Source organism: Lagopus leucura, unplaced genomic scaffold (assembly GCF_019238085.1).
Source record: "Lagopus leucura isolate 7727_CA_CO unplaced genomic scaffold, USGS_WTPT01 Super-Scaffold_100001, whole genome shotgun sequence".
Taxonomy (NCBI): Eukaryota; Metazoa; Chordata; class Aves; order Galliformes; family Phasianidae; genus Lagopus; species Lagopus leucura.
The window spans coordinates 100,723,546-100,741,281 of NW_024962262.1; the positions used below are offsets into that span (position 1 = coordinate 100,723,546).

General features: G+C 38.8%; 1 protein-coding gene across 1 annotated transcript in view; it reads right to left on the bottom strand.

The window, feature by feature from the left end:
* LOC122177706 (transient receptor potential cation channel subfamily V member 6-like) overlaps positions 1–16,215 on the bottom strand; it is a 33,171-nt gene extending 16,956 nt beyond the window's left edge. The window contains exons 1-7 of the mRNA XM_042867347.1: positions 16,085–16,215; positions 6,690–6,787; positions 6,070–6,192; positions 5,011–5,151; positions 4,473–4,571; positions 3,183–3,358; positions 2,004–2,150 (exon numbers count right to left, since the gene is read on the bottom strand). Of these exons, the coding sequence (XP_042723281.1) occupies positions 2,004–2,150; positions 3,183–3,358; positions 4,473–4,571; positions 5,011–5,151; positions 6,070–6,192; positions 6,690–6,787; positions 16,085–16,215 (915 nt within the window). The remainder of the gene's footprint in view (positions 1–2,003; positions 2,151–3,182; positions 3,359–4,472; positions 4,572–5,010; positions 5,152–6,069; positions 6,193–6,689; positions 6,788–16,084) is intronic.
* Between the last annotated feature and the right edge of the window lie 1,521 nt (positions 16,216–17,736).

Genomic DNA, 17,736 nt, shown 5'->3' on the forward strand with positions numbered 1-17,736 from the left:
CAAAGTGGGCAGAAAAAGAGGAACAGTCTCATGACTCCCAGTCAGTTTCATCTTTCCCTCTGAACAGAAAATGGAAATGGAATAATGAAGTCTTCTGGGAGCTGCAGTTCATTCTTCTCTTCTGAGACCAGGTACCTGGAACTACTGATAACCCATGGAACTGCAGCATTAACTCGTTAACTCGGAGTATGCTACATGATGTTATGACATAAAAGACTGATCCAAAACTATAAAACAACAACACAGCTCCAGTGAAGAAAACTGACTTTATCCCAGCCAAAACAAAGACATCACAAAGCATCAAAGTTTGCTTTGTACTTCAGCAATTGTTTAAGGCAGCTAGATTCAGCTGCTTTAAGACAGTGTTATTTTATTTGTATTTTCTCCACCTATAAAAGGGAAGAACTTTCTTGGCTCATAGCTCATAGGAAGCATGCAGAGTTTACACAACCAATTAGCTGCTTTTGCAGCAATCATTTAGGAGTTCTTCATCTGAGCACCAAAGTCAACAAGGTCTTTTCTGTAAAAGGTAGACAAGGGCATGTATGTAAGTGACTTAAAAATGCCCTCAGTTCAGGCAGATTCTGGAAGATAAAATACCAACAGTTAAATTTATCTGATGAATTTTCAAAATGATTTTGTCATATACTGGAACATTGAATTGATGGCAGAATATTCCCATTGCTACAGCAGTACAAGTATGTTTTATCAGATTATTTAGGATAAAAAAATAAGAACTTTTTTTTTCCAAATGTGACTAGCACTTAACTAAAGCTTCATGGCTTACACAAAAATACAGCATTTTAAGTTTCTGTGTTGTTAATTGGTTGATGATTAATTGAATCATCTATATTAAGCCTTCAATTTCTGCAAAAAGACTGACATTTAGAGTGTAAGTAGGACTTATGCTAATGAATTTGAGCTATGAACTCAACTAAATTCTTCTAGACTTACTTCTTCCACCATTTAGGGGATTCCTGCAATGAGCAAGAGGGGGATATACGTCAAAGTGTCCAGAAGAGACAGGAAAGATTTTTGGTCTAATGTGTATCAAGCACTATGACAAATTTCTTACCTACACATGCAGAAATTCCAACTACTCATGATTAAGAGCATTCTGGAAAACAAAGAAGCTTTTTGGCATCTAGGTAAATGCTCTAGAATTGGTAACGTTGCATCTGCATACACCATATGTATTGGGAAAAGACAGATACACAGTATTCTTCCTTCTTTCAGGGTTATGGTTTATCCTTCTGGACAACAAGGTTGTTCTGTTTTATGACACAGGGTGTTTTCCCATACATTTCTACGCATTCAGATTTAGAGGCTTTTAAATATAAACAAATGAGAATTCCATGAACTTCCTTCACATTGTTCTCCAGTTGCTGAAACTTTTGTTTCTGAAGTTCCGAAATTTTTATAGATGGAGATAATACAGAACTGGGAGCATTCCATACAGCGTTTATCCATTTAATAATTAGAGTGTCTACTGACTCATCTCTGATTCAGCAGAGATAATCCACGTTCTTTTTGAGTCATAAGCTGGATAACCAATAGTGATTAAATGAAGAAAATAATAACAATAAGGAGTGCTTTTAAAATGCATTCCAATTTAGGATTTCTTAACATAGTTTGCCTCACGGTGATGTTGTTAATCACTATCACTGATACAGAAAGCTAGTATATGCTAAAGCTACTCTAGAGCTACATGTTATTTATATCTTTGAGTATGGGAAAAAAGAAAGAACCCTGTACTGAAACATGTTCCATGTGATCTGTTAATATGATGTTCTTTCAATCCATCTTCAAGCTCCCATCTCAGAATAAACTGCTAAAGCATCAAATATAAATGTATTGTTAAAAAGCTGCTATATTTCATGTATTGCCCGCAGTATGATACTGTTTCTTGCCCTGTGAATAATATGGAAGAGCCTGAGCCTTCAAACTCATTATTCTCCTTTTAGAATTACCACAGTCCTCAAAACTTCTCATGCCTACAGTACCTCTCTCTTCTTGGTTGAGACAATGAGTTCAAGGAAGGATTGATCTTCAGCCCAGGAGTCAATCTCTGTGAGATCATACAGCACAGTGGTCAAGGGGCCAAAGGACCAGAGATTATGCTTTCGCCTTTGCATGAGGTATTGAAACATCTGAGGAGAAAAGAAGGGAATCAAGGATTATAGAAGCCTTCCAGTAAATATTTGTTCTCATTGCAAATACACTGAAATTGTTAAAATTCTGCATTACAAAATATTTTCCTTTAACTTAGCTGTGGTTCTCACATCTCTCTCTTCCATCAGCTTAAGAATGGGAAGAGCTTTTTTCCTGATCCATCTGATTATTAGTTTGTGCTTGAAGTAAAGTATAAAGCTGCCTGCATTACAGCTGTGTAGCACAGATATTCTCCCAGACATACCAAAAGTAAGCACAGAAGTGTCTGACAGGCCTAAGAGTCCCATTTTGCTTTTGCAGCCACACACAGAGATTCCACTAAAATAAGAGGGACTGCTTGAAGTTATGTCAGATTTGAAACTGAGGAGAAAATGTTGTGTTTGTATGCTTTGGAAGCAAATGTGTAGTCATCCTTAACACTAGTCACACTGTTGAACTTGTTTGAAGTAGTCATGTCTCCATACAAAAGATTTTATGTGGATATGTTGATTAGGGAAAAAAAAATCCTTTCATATTTTTCTACAGATCATCAGAAAAGAGATATATGAAAAAGGGAATCATATTGTCCTTTGTGAATCTACAGAAGAAACACTAATCACCTCTGTCTTTTTATTAAAGCAAAGGATGAGGATTTATATTGAGATCTTGCATAAAAACAAATGTCTGCAGATATCTGGAGAACTCCTCCGTGTATCATGTTTATGGAAAATGAAATAGATAATAGAAACAACTTCAGTCAGACTTTTAAAAAAGGCTTTGGGAGGATCTTTCTGCTAATAAACTGGTTAACTGAAAAGCTTCAAAAATTGGACCAAAAGATCTATTCTTTAAGCATGAGTTTTTCTCACTAAGATAAAGAAATTTCTTAAACAGGCTTTTGGGTCTTATACAAGACTTCAACCCACTAAGAGTGTGTACAAACTCCCTTGTTCAGGGTGATGTTATTTCAAGTTCTCTGCTTCTGAATAAAGTCTTTAATATGGAGGCAACAGTGTCACAAATAAACTTACCACAGTGTTGCCCTCAACTCCAGCCAGTTTGAATGGAGTAAGCCCCTCATTGTTAGGAATTAATTCAAGTGATCTTGGTCCCTCTTTGGTCTGGTCATAGGAAAGTATCAGGCTGTACATGCGGCAGGCAAATGTCTTATTAGGCTGGAGAACTAAGATGTGGAGGATGGTGTTACCTGTTAAATAATCAGAATGGGTGAATACATAGGTTACTCTGAAAATAATGCCTTCTACTTATTTCCACGAAAACTACCACAGGTGCAAAGAATACAATAACTCTAAAAGAGCAAATTATCATCTACAGAATGCCATTCTTCAATATAGACACCACCATTAGCTGTGCATTTTCACCAGCAGTGAAGAAAAGCCTGTATGCCATGCTCATAAAAATCTGCATCACAAGAGGTAACCCACTATTGCTGCTGCCACACCTACAAAACACCACCCACAACCTCACTGTGCTCACATCCACTGTTTAGTCTCCACTGTTTGGTTTAACAAGCATCAGTGAATGTCAATGGGGGCCGTCTTTTTCTTCATGGAGGAATTCAATGGCGCACCTTTCCTTCATGTGAACTTCCATGTCAGAAACCTTTTTGTCAGACTGCTCTTCTCCTGCCATCTGTCACACAGCAACAAAATATAATGGAATATTGGTAGGAAGGTTCAACTTTTCCTACCATACCACCAACATCTGCTCCTGGTTTCATGGCTCAACATCACGAAGTTAGAGGCATTACTTTTGGAGCAGTCCTTGCATGTTGAATAACAACTCTGTAGAAAGACTGGCAATTGCCTGATGGCATTAATAATGGCTTTCATTTTCCTCATATCCTTCATTTCAACTGTGTTTTTAGTGAGGAAAAAATACTCAGGTACACAGATCATGGAATCGTACAATGGCTTGGTTTGGAAGGGACTTCTAGAGTCATAGAGTTCCAACCGCATGCTATGGGCAGGGTTGCTACCTACCAGATCAGGTTATCCAGGATCTCACGTAACCTGGGCTCGAATACCTCTCTGGGCAGCTTGTACCAGTCCCTCACCACCCTCTCAGTGAAAAACTTTTCACTAACATCTAACCTAAACCTGCTTTAGTTCAAAATCATTCACCTTGTCCTATCACTAACTACTGCTGTAAAAACGTTGATTTCCTTCCTGTTTATAATATCATTTTAAATACAGGAAGACTGCAACAATGTCTCCCCAGAGCATTCTTTTCTCCACACTGAACAAGCTGATGGAGTCTGGTTTAAAATGTTCAATGTATGCAATTCACTAGGCACGTACCCAGGTAATCCTGAGCTCTAATGTCAGCTCCATTTTCAATGAGCAACTGTACAATCTCCTCATTTCCCACACAGGCAGCAAATGACAAAACATGTTCTCCTGCAAAGAAGGGGATGGAGGAAACAATATTAAGTCCCTAGCACGTGAGTGAGGCTGAAGTATGGTGAGGGGAAATGATCCATGTCACAAAGCTATAAAAGGAACCTGTAAAAGTAACCTATGAGATTTCTGGCCCACTACTCATCATACTCAGAAAGGACCAAGAGACTGTAGAAATTAACATTATATTTTTTATGCAATATATAATGTTTGTATACATGCAAATATGTAAAATATTTTCAATTAATATATTTTTATTAATGTAGTATTTACAAACTCAGATGAAGCTTTACTGTGAGACAGAAGTGGGTGAATGATGACCCTCGAAGACAGAAGCCTTTGCTTATGCAGTTTAGATAGGAACTGAAACATGCCTCCCTCATCACTCTTTTGGTTGCTTCTCATAGCAACAAGGAGAGAAGAAAAGAGAAGGATGTACCAAAATAGAGAAGGTTCTGGGAGCTGCGCCTGAAGAAGTGCCCAGTGGCCTGTGCTGTGCAGATATTTGCCCCTCTCTTGAGCAAAGCCTTCACCAAAGTGATATTCTGGTTCACTGCTGCAATGTGGAGAGCTGTCTGCCCTGTAAAACACAGATACAAAACCTTGTCCTCTAAGAAGTTAACTTCAGGCTGATCAGCAGCCTGCAGTTCACACTCAACACATGTTAAATACCAGTTTTGGGAAATTGTATCCATAGGACTAATACGGATTAGCTTTCAGGTTATTGCTGTGGACTAGAGACTAGTGGTCTTGTGAATTCATGAAAAAAGATTTTACAGTCTGCTAACTAAACCAGCAGGACGCACTTTCTGCATGTTGGGGTTTTTGTTCGTTTGGAGAGATTTTGCAGGTAGGGTTATTCTGGGTTATTTTGCAGGTAGGAACAGTCTGAAAGGACTTAATGAGACATGCATCAAAACCAAGTTCCCAAACTTTCTCTAATCCTTCAAACTAGATATTAGAAGTTTTAAAACCCCCTAATTACTATTTTAGTGATTTCAATACACTCTGAGATAGTTCTGGACAGTGAAACAGAATCACATAAGAAACTCTAGCTTTTTAAAAAATTGCTCTGATTCAAAACTCAGTAACAGCAATTAAGATTGTTTTTAATCCCTATTATTTGCCAGCAAAAGAATCAGTTTTTGTCTTTTCAAAGAAGATCAGGCAGGGAACTCTTCTGTCACACAATCTGGTTTGTCTATGGCAGAAAGCAAAGCTGTACACATCATTGCCATCCCGCTGTAGTGAACAGACCCACTAGTACTTTGTGAGTTACGCATTTGCTTTCTTGCACAAGCTAGTTTTAATATAAAGCCACCTTCCACAAAAGGTCAGGAGCTATTTGTATATTGCTTTTGCAGTGTAACAAAATTTAGTAATTTAGTAACATATTGAACCAGGAACAGTATATTCCAGTTTCCTGAATAGAAACAGTTACAACCTCCTCTCTCCCCTTGCGGAGAAACCTCTCCAACCCCATTCTTTGAGATGTTACCTTCATAGAGTTCTGATGTCATCCTCTCATTGACAAGCTCCGGAGCTGCTTCCATCAGAGCCAGTGCAGCCTCCACATTATCATACAAGGCAGCTACATGGAGGGCAGTCTCCCCTACTGCACCTAGAAACAGTAAAGTAAGCACGTGAGTCATCTAGACATTCAGCAATACAGAATAAAAGCAGACATAGATTTATTGGGGTAGAGGGTTATGGGTATTCCCGATCTTCCTTTGAGTGTTGCCAGGTGCCACTTTGTCATACAATGTGGTGACAGTCACTCCACCAAAACCCAAATGCTGAACAGAAACTTCAGGTGTTTGTGAGTGCCATGAACTGAAATGAGTACACAACCCTTCCACTGCCCACCTGCCTCTGTAAAACACATCCTTCAGTCCCTCTGTAAAAATAGCCTCTTCAAGTTGTAAAACTCTGATCATTACCAACTGTTTATGACTTGAGTTAGAGAACTCATTTTATTGCAAAGCTGCTGACATAGATCTAAGTCATTTGATTCTGCCAGTGAGAACGTTGCAGTAAACTAGCTTACATACTACTATGCTCATTGTTTCAGGTTCTTGCTTTTCCCCAAAAAACAATTCAGAGAAAATAATGAGTTACCTCTCTGATAAATATCACATGTTTCATCAGTGAGAAGTTTCATAATGACTGGGATGTTGTTCTCCTTGGCAGCCTGAAGGAGTGGGGACTCACAGATCCTGCAGTGAAGTAAAAGTGGCTTCTAAGGAAAGCAGACAAATATATGGCACCTCTTTCCAGAATATAATATATTCTCATATTATATATATGATATATATATAATCTCATATATCTCAATAATGAGACAATATGAATAATCAGTTTTTTCCTTAAAGACTAGTAATGCATATTTATCAGCTGAGCTGTTTTTGAAGGAAAGGAAGGAGAGGGAAAGGGAGAGGAATGAATGAAAGGGGAGGGGAGACATTTATACATATGTGTGTGGTTTATATATGGTCTATATTTTGAGGCTCAGAAGGCAGAAAATGATGAATCAATGAATCATGTGATATCCTTCCTGCAGTAAGCTAGTTATCTCAGGAGCTTGAGGGAGAAGTGTTTTTTTTATATACAATTAAAAACATTTAAAAAAAATGCTGCATTCAAATGGATGGAAAAGATATAAACAAGAATTCACTGTTATGTCTTAACAAGGCTTCATATGGTGCAGCTTAACTATGCTATTTTTATCTCCGATGCTGAGAAAATTGAGGAAACTAATGAGAGCTGAAATATATTCCAGTTCTAGGAAAGAGCATGCCATCAGACAAGTTTCGGACCAAATAATTCACTTATATTTGGAGAATACCCATGGTTCTTCCACCAGACTCTAGGTTATTTTAGTAGACCCTTTAGATTTGATTAAGAATTTGCAAGCACAGTCACCACACTTCACCCCAGAAAGGCCTGCTGACACGAACAGCAGATTGAGAGAGGTGATCCTTCTTCTCTATTCCACACTGGTGAGGCAATATCTGGAGTCCTGTGCCCAGTTTTGGTCTCATCATTAAGGAAAACATTCTAGAGTGAGTTCAGAAAAGGATAATGAAGATGATTAAGGGACTGAAGCATCTTTCATATGAGGAAAGACTCAGAGAGCTGGAACTGTTTAGAGCAGAGGAAGCTCAAGAGAAATATCATCAAAATATGCAAATATCTCAATGCAGAGTACAAAGAGGATGGAGCCAGGCTGTTTTCAGTGGTATCAGTGACAGGACAAGAGACAATGGGCACAAACTGAAACACAGAAGGCTTTGTTTGTACATCAGGAAGTACTTCTTTACTATGAGTAAAGAAACAGAGTGCTGGCATAGATGGTCAACAGAGGTCGTGAAATCTCCATCCTTGGTGATAATTAAAAGTTATCTGGAAATGGTCCTGAGCAACCTGCTGTAACTGACCCTGCTTGAGCAAGGGTACTGGAACCAAGTGACCTCCATAGGTCCCTTCCAACCTCAAATTTTCTTTGAGTCTATTGTATTCTAGACAGTAGTTCTGATCATAGAATAATTGGCTCTTGTAATTCAGTGTGGTCCTTGCAGTACTGAAGACTTCTTCAGCTTCTGTCTGACATGACAGTTTCTATAAGCTACCTATCTTCAATTGCTGGTAAAAACAGCAAAACATTAATCGTTTAAATTGAAAACCACATCTGCAGGGACTGCTCCAAAAGTAATGCTACCTACGATTCTACAATTCTATTTTATCATGTTGGCCCATGAAATTAGAGGCAGATATTGGTGGTATGGCAGAAAAGGTTGAACATTCCTACCAATGTTCCATTACATTTTGTTGCTGTGCGACAGATGGCAGCAGAGGAGTAGTGACAAGAAAGTGTCTGACATGGAAGTGCGAAGGCTTGCCACTGAATTCCTCCATGAAGAAAAAGATTGTACCCATTGACATTCATTGATGCTTACTAAACCAAACAGTGGAGATCAAACAGTGGATGTGAGCCCAGTGAGGTGATGGGTGCATTTCAGTAGCGGTGACAGTATCAGTGGGTCACCTCTGCGGGTGCAGATTTTTATGAGAGTGGCAAGCAGGCTCTTGTTCATTGCTAGCAAAAATGTATAGCTAATGGTGGTGACTCTTGTAAGACAGCATTTTGTAGCTGAAAATTTGCTTTATCAAATAATGTTATTATGCTATTTGTATCTGTGGTAGTTTTCACAAAAATAAATACGAAGCATTGTTTTCAGAGTGATCCGTGTATATTTCTTGCTTTAAATTGCTCTTTTAAATGCAACGCTATAGAATCTTGAGGAAAAAAAAAAAGAAAAAAGAAAAAAGAAAAAGAAAAATACCTTTTACATGCAGTTACACCTGAATTTAATCCAGGTGAAATGTGTGAGCTCTGCAGAGTTTTACACCAGAAGGATAATGATACACCTGGGAAAACTTTAGGGGAAAAAGCAAAACAACCATCCACGCAGGCTACATAGAATAAAAGCGTAAATGAATGTTATATTTGTCACCCAGTAAAAGGAATATTTCCTATTACCAACAGCACCCCCTTGTCTAAATCAGTAGGAATTGGCCTAGAAAAACTCTAAAGAACAGGAATTAATGATATAAAGAACCAAACTGAACAAATCAAGGAGCCATTCTGACGCATTTTTTGCATCCTTCAAACTCTTGGCCTTGCTGCTCTGAGAAATATTTCTTTTCATCTGGCAGTTGCAGCAGTTGTCAATTACATGACTTAATTGAATACTGCATCCAGGATCAGACAAACAAGGATAAAATAAAGAGGCACTCTGAGCAAATGTTCTAACATTCATCATCAGTAAAGCAAGCTTGCCACCTCTACTAGTATTTTGGCTGACTAATTTTCCTAGAGAATGTAATTTTCTCAGACAGAAAGTGGGAAAGAGGCAGGATTTCAATAGCATAAACACTGCTGCAATTAATTTGTTTATGTTTTACTGGGTAGGCTTTTATCCCTTCAGTGACCTCAGAGAGGAGAAGGATTGGGAAAGAGATAATGTGGGAGAACACAAACACAATACCATTCTCAAAAAAACTCTCCAAAGTTCATGTAAATGACTAATTAAATTAGAAGCCTGCTAATTAGACACCTAACAAATACAGTACTCAGCATGCAGAAACTGAGGGCAAAATTGTCAAACGTATGTAATCACTGTAGAGATTACTTGTCTCAGAGAGTTGGAGATTCCAAGACAAATAGCAAGCTGCTGAAGAACACAGACTTGTTGGCAAATATCAAGGCAAACTTCCCCTTATGCCCCAAAGACCCATGACTTAGATGTTTATACCATATACTTATACGCTCATTTAATTTTCTGGCCCCTAATTGGGGAAACTTCTTATTCTCATTTAAAACACACCATTGAGTCAACTCCTTTTTAATACATTACCACAATGTGCTGAGTATATAAATGTTGAGTACCTGACAAATTCGCTAATATATAAAAAAGTTACACGAATCTAGAACCTTCAAAGTTATGCACATCCATTTTCTTTATGCCACTAAGCATAGCGTGTATTATTACATGTTACAACTCTCAGTTGTGTTTCAAAGCAGCAGCAACATAAACTGTTAGCACTTTCTTAACGGAGATTGCTACAGCACGTGCTTAGTTTCCACAAAGTACCATTACACCACTGGGCAGAGAAGGTGTATTTCAGAGAATGATTCAGCAAAGAGACATATTCGGATGCCCTGAGAAGATCATTCAGAACACTCAAATTAAGCTGCTGTTCTAAATGATTGTCTTCTTCAATTACAAGATCAACTGACACCAAGCTCCTAATTTACCCATCTACCCTAGGTATGTAACACTAAGCAGTGCTGATGTTGTCTTATACTGTTCAGAATAAGCACAGTTACATATCTAAACAGTAAGTACTTCTGATAGGCAGCACTGGAACAGGTTGTCCAGAGAAGTTGTGGGTGGATGCCCCATCCATGGAGGTGATGAAGGTCAGGCAGAATGGATCTTTGAGCAACCTAATATAGTGAAAGATATCCAGGCCCATGGAGGTGTGGGAGAGGCAAAAGAGTGAGTGAAACTAGATGATGTTTAAAGGTCCTTTCCAACCCAAAATGATTTATGATTACTGTAATTCAATTTTCTTTATAGATGATTCCATTATTTGCTCAGGAAGCTGTAAGCTGTTTTTCAATACAGGTAAGGACGAAATCAGAAACACCCAAAAATCCATTGTGAAACAAATGCAAGGTAGAATGTAGGTCAGATGCTGACTGAGAGAGTCATGTAAAACAGTTTGAAACAAGATTAAGGATTTCACAAACACTCACTGCTGGTAACATGTATACTTTTGGATTTAGGCCTTCCTAATCACTTCTTTTGGAGTCCATCCTGCTCATTGAATTTAAGAAAATATAAAGAATGCAAGAAGAATTCCATAAATCTTAACTCTGTTACAAAAACAGGAATTACGATTAATAGGGTTCTTCAAGGCATATTAGGTACAAGCAGATGATCTGAGACATCCAGCATGGCTTTACTGAGGGAAGGTCATGCCTGATCAATGTGGTGACCTTCTACAATAGAGCGACAACATTGGTGGACAAAGGGAATGCAACTGATGTCATGTACCTAGATTTGTGCACGCGTCTGACATGGTTGCCCAACACATCCTTATCTCTAAATTGGAGAGATACAGATTTGAAGGAAGGACTAATTAGTGGATAAGGAATAGGATGGAAGGCCATAGAAAGAGTTGTGTTGAATGGCAATATGTCCAGGCGGAGGCCAGTGACAAGCGGTGTCCCGCAGGGCTCTGTCTATGGACTGGTGCTCTTCTCCAGTGACATCAGTGATGGGCTTGACTGCTCCCTCAGCAAGTTTAGCGATGGAACCCCACCAAGCTGAGTGGTGGGGTTGACACATTAGGAGAAAGTGACACCATCCAGAGGGGCCTCAACAAACTCGAAAGGTGGGCCCGTGTGAATCTAATAAGATTCAACATAGCAAATTGCAAAGTTTTGCACTTTGGTCAGAGTAACCCCAAATACATACACAACTGGGAGAAAAACTCCTTGAGGGTAGCCCTGCAGAGAAGGACCTGGGGGTCTGGGGGAAGGAAAACTGGACATGAGCCAGCAGAGTGCTCTTGTAGCTCAGAAGGCCAGTGGTATCCTGAGCTCCATCAGAAGAGGGGTGGCCAGCAGGGATAGTCTGTCCCTCTCTACTCTGCCCTCGTGAAGGCTCCATCTGGATGGAGCACATCCAGGTCCGGGTCCCCCAACACAGGAAGGATGTGGAGCTGTTGGAGAGGGTCCAGAGGAGGGCCACTAAGATGATCAGAAGTCTGGAGCACCTCCCCTGCAAAGACAGGCTTAGGGAGCTGGGCTTGTTGAGCCTGGAGAAGAGAAGGCTGCAAGGACACCTCATTGCAGCCTTCCAGTATTTAAAAGGGGATTATAAACAGCAGGAGAATCAACTTTTTACAAGGGTAGATAGTGATAGGACAAGGGGGAATGGTTTTAAGCTCAAGGAGGGAGGGTTTAGATTGGATGTCAGGGGGAAGTTCTTCACAGAGAGAGAGACGAGGTGCTGGGACAGGCTGCCCAGAGAGGCTGTGGATGCTCCATCCCTGGAGATGTTCAAGACCAGGCTGGATGTGACCCTGGGCAGCCTGATCTAGTACCAGACCTGGAGGTTGGTGGCCCTGCCTGTGTCAGGCAGGTTGGAACTTGATGATCCTTGGGCCCCTTTCAAATCAAGCCATTCTATGATTCTATGATTCAAATTCAATTGAATTATTAATTAAAAAATGTATTATTTTAAACACAAATTCATCCTGCATCAAAACTTCCAAATCTTTTCAATAAAGTGCTTTCATTGTTGTTGTTTTATTCCAAGTTCTGTTCCTCACCCTAATATCTAATTGGTTTTCTCTAACAATCTTCTGTTTTTCCTTCTTGCAAAACATAATTTTTTTATGTTGATCTCTTCATTAGGAAACTTGCACACAAGTACCTTCCAAAATCTGTGAGGCTAAGCCACATCTTGGGCAGCGGGGTCAGATGTGTTTATCTGTGTGTTGAGAATTCTGGAGGACCTTTACACCTGAGATTATTAGGTTTTGCCTTCTGTTATTAGACTGAAAATTTCCATTATGATGAAGTCATAATAGCATAAGAATAAAATGACTAAAAATGCTGCCAGTGATCCCTTTGGCTTTATTTTACATGTTACAGCAGAGTTTTTAAAGTCTATTCTTTCCACCTTGACTGCTCGTGAGAACCATTACTAAGAAGTATTACAGATGGAACTGGGAACTGGCATCTTAATTTCACTGTCATCTTTGGAAGCAAAGGAACCAATTAATATTAACAGGCACTGTGGATTTCAAGATAAGAGTGGTACACTAATTTGTGCACAGAAAATTCAGTAACATTATTTAGACAAAAGAAAAGCAAAACTATGATAACATATCTCACTCACTGTCTGCTTGGGAAAGATTTGCCAACAAGGCAAAAGCTTTCTGTGCCCAGGTACAACTTAAGCATCCCAGTTCAATAACATTAAACTAAGCTAACTTTTGTTTATGCTTGTTTCCACAAATAATAATAATAATAATAATAATAAATAAATAAATAAAAGTAGGCAAAGCATTTCACTGATGTCTGTGAGACTGAAGAGTGACAAAAAGTTAAGGCAACAAAAGAGGTTACAAGGTTTCCACCGCAGCACAGCTGGAGCCACTTCTGCCAGCCATAAGAAGATTGCTCTCTGCAAGGTATGTAAACTGTTCCAAGTACCTCTAATGCATTATTTCTTAAAATGCAGATATCTCCATTTAATTTATGTGCAAAAGGGCTTCAATATTTGTGTTGAAATGTACCACATAGATTAAACATTTATTGTTATTAGAATAATGAAGTCTCATAGCATCCCAGGAAAGTCAGCTGATACCACTAACTTCTGAGAACCAGCTGTGAGATAGAAGAGACATATAGATAACTTATCAACCCAAGTTATAAAGGCAGGCAGTAGCAGAAAGGAAAATAAAGCTTAACATTATGGATTCATGCAGTCAGTTGCTTTAGTTTACTCCTTGATTATTTTTAATGAACAGTGTAATTCACATATGGTGGAGTTTCTAAAATTACATGTTAGGGAGATTCTGTTTCCTTGGAACTTTTAAACACTTTTTAACACTAAAAGCCAGATAAGAACAAACAAAACAATCATAACTACCACCACCAAGAACCAACAAGAACAACAAAACCAACAAACCAATGACTCTTAGCACTTCTGGAAGATCTATTGGCTGTGACAGGCATCTGATTCTTCTTCACCCTTATCAGCCCTGCATTTTCATAAATATTTATTACTTATTAAAACCTGGTTATGAACTGTGCTTTTTTTTTTTTTTTTTTTTTAAATGTTCATATGCTCCAGGCTATGTTTAATTCCAAAGATAATTCTAGAAAGCTCCTATGAGTTGTGACCTCTGTCACCAGAACTTTACACAGAGCTATGAGTTAAGTAAGAAGATTCTTCAACAGGAAGAAACCAGCAGAGTAAGGCTAAGTAAACTCTTAGTCCTCTCTGACATAAGAAGATTGTATCACATTTCCTAAACTTGGATGTCACTTTGGGGAATGTTACACAGTGCAGGATTGAGCCAAAAAAATACCCTACTTTGGATAAAGCTGAGATCAAATGCCAACAGGATGCAACCAACTAATACACGTGATGAATAAATGGCAACAACAGTGAATGTGAGAATTACCCAGCTAGCTTCCAGGCCTTATCATCATCAGTTGTGGCTCAGAAAAAAAAAAAACAAAAACATAATTCTAGCACAGAGTCATGACACACAAGATCATGAAAGCAGAGCCCAGTAGAAAAATAGTAACATATTTACCACTGACTTTCAGTATGAAGAAAGGTTGAGGTAGCTGGACTTGACAGGGAAAGCTTGTGAGGCATTCTAACAGTAGCCTATGAGAAGAAGAGTGAAAAAATAGGAAGGGACCATATGTTGGCCCCTTGGTAATAGCAAATTACCAATAAGGCAAAACAAGGAGCTACAACACCGAGTGATGAATTCAAAAGTTCAGGCTGAATATTAGGGGGGGGGGGGGAACAACCAACCTTTATCAGCAAAACACCGTAACACTGTAACAGACTCCTAAAGAAGTAGTAGAATCTCTCTCCTGGGAGGCTTTCAAGACTCAATTACACAGAGCCAAAGCAGTATGATTTAGAGGTGGCAATAGCTCAGCTTTGAGCTAGTGATTAGATTAGAAAACTCCAGAGTTTTCTCCCACATCTATATGATTTAAAATTGGGAAGATGATGTTACAACTGTAAAAATATTAATGTTTTCAGACTTTTAGCTTGCATGTGTTCAGTTGGAGATAACAGAATCTACTGAGAACTTATTTTTCAGTTACTCATGTTTTTCATCCATGTACACAAATGTAAACAATTCAGAGTTCTATAGACACACAGTTGTTGCTACCATCCTTTCTATTTTAAGTGTATTTAAGTTTCACTTCTTTGAAATAAAATAATACAGACTTTTTGTTTTTCAGTGAGGAGTTAAATGATTATTTTGAAGTTCTTTCCCTAAAGACAGATAAAGACATTTGTTCATATTCAGGTTATTCCTGCACATGGCTGGGTGTATTTGTATATTTGTCCCATGCTGGCACATTTTTCTCCTCAGAGATGCTTGGAGTTTTATAAGGAAATTTAGAAAAAAAGGAGTGGAGGACCAGAAGCAATTTTTACTGGACTAATGCAGTTTTTGTGCATGCAGAAAAGAGAAAAATGAAAAACAGATTCAGCTGGATTTCTATGAATACTCCTGCACTACAGTGTGTGGAAGGAGAAACACAATGGAACAGTAGCAAAGAGCCTTGATCCAGTATGACACACAAAAACACAAGCAATCTTCTTGATAACACGAGGTCTAGGAGGATTCATTCTTTGAATTATAGATAATTGCACCTGATCCAAGGGGGTTAGAAATGGCAGTCAAACTGACAAAGCAAATGATCATCAGATTGTAGAATGTTAAGCTCATTCTATCTTATAATAAGGGCAACCTTCAGAGAAATAAAAGAAAAACAGAATCCCTTTAAATGACCATCATTTCAAATACAACTGACTGCAGTTTAAGTGCCACATACATTTCTAATGACAGCAAAACAAAACCCAACTCATGCACTTCCTTGTGAGCTTTACTAATAAAGCAGGAAAGAAAAAAAGCACACGTTATTAATTTGTGACTGAAGTCCTGCACTGAGAGTAATTCAATTGAGATTTAGTAAATGCGTATGTGAAAGCAGATAACAGTGGAACTCCAGAAACATTCCAGCTTGAAAGAGGTTGCCTGATAGAGAACAGTGTTCTAAAGTCTTTTCAAAGCTTGTTTGCTGGCAGAACAGCCTAAGGGAAGGGAGTGAGAGTGAGCTACAAGGAGAGAGCAGCAGAAGCAAGGGTAGACAAGAAAGAGCACCATACCTTTTCTGCTGGAGTAAGTAGATTTCATCCAGATGTTTATCCCAGGACTTTTTGCCTTGCAACTTCTGGCTTAGTCCATTCCAGATCCGGAAATAGAAGGGTTTGCTATCACCAAATAAAGGTACCCCCATTGGACGTCCCTTTATCTTTCTTTCCTAGTTGTCTGAAAGTCAGTAATCCTCTCTATGGGGGAAAAAAAAAAAAAAAAAAAGAAGAAAAAAGAAAAAGAAAAAAAAAAATGCCAGGGAAGGCTTATTACAAAGCACCACTCCTCTGTCTCCTGATGTGTTACTTACAGAGGACACTGTCCTTCAGCTGCATCAGCTGATGAAAGTACATGTAAAAACACAAAATATAATCACTTCTCTCTAGGAGACCTCATACCTCAGCCCTCCTCAAGTAGTTAGTTTCCAAAATAAGCCCAACCCAAAGGTGTGCCTGATTTAGAAATAGCTCACTAGTAGGGTACCCCTCACAAAGACCCTATACAGCACTGAGGAAGTCAGTGCAGCACCAAATTCTGAGGCTTCTAGCATTTCTTTTCTAAGCCTGGAATTTAGAAGTAATACTCCTCCTTATGTATCTCTAAATTCCTCTGGGGAGCAACATACATCCAATATCGAAACAGAGAGCTAAACGAGCCAGGAAAAACACCTTCTTCCCGAGTGAACATGTGGAAACGTGCCCTGTGCTCAGGTAAGGCAGTATGGAGGAGGACACACCTCCCACTCCAACTATCTGCAAATTCCACTAAAGACACAGTCATTATAGACTCCACCTTCTCTGCGTCAAACAGAGTCATGTCACTTTATGAGCTGGAAGAAGAGTTTCTGTAAATTAGTATATGAAGTTTGGATATTTCATTTTCCTTTTAATTTTCTACAGTCTCTCATTGTTTTTCCTCACTCAGAGAATGAACAGAATAATCTCCTCAAACCTATCAGTTTATTTAGCGGTTATTAAAGCTTAGCAAGCCAGTATTTACATCCAAACTTGGGCAAACTCATCATGTACCTTGTTTATGGAAACAGAAGTCACTACAAAGAAGAACAATGCTTCAAGGGAAACCTGAGGAATTGCATCCTAAATTGTTAGATTCACTGAAGCATCCAATTTTTGGAGGAGGTGTTAGGTTAAACTGTCATAACGGGAAGAATGATTTTCTTGCTACATTGAGGGATAAAGGCAGCCAGGTGTTATGAGCAAAATGTGGTTTTCTTGAACAGTATCAGTAATATACTGCTCCTCATATTCTTGAGGGTGGGAGCAGCTTCATTCAAAGTTGAGTAAGATATTTAGACCTTGAATATTGTTAGATCTTGAATATACAGTTAAGTGCTGTGATAGACAAACACAGTCTCTATTTTCCTGGGCAGCCAGTGCAATTCAAACAACTGCACGCCAGTACCTAAGATGGACTATCTAAATTGTCATGCAGCAGGGGGAGGAAGGAGGGCTCGTTACAGCTCTCATTCTTCAGACTGCTGTAAATCTGGCTCCTTTACCCATAAACATGAATACAAAATCTTAATACTGCAAAATAATGTTTTTATAATTCATGTAGAATTAATTTGCAAAGGTAATAGAATGCATGTGGTTTCTCACATACATTGCACCTGGTTTTAGCTCTTGGTACCCATTTCCACTGCTTC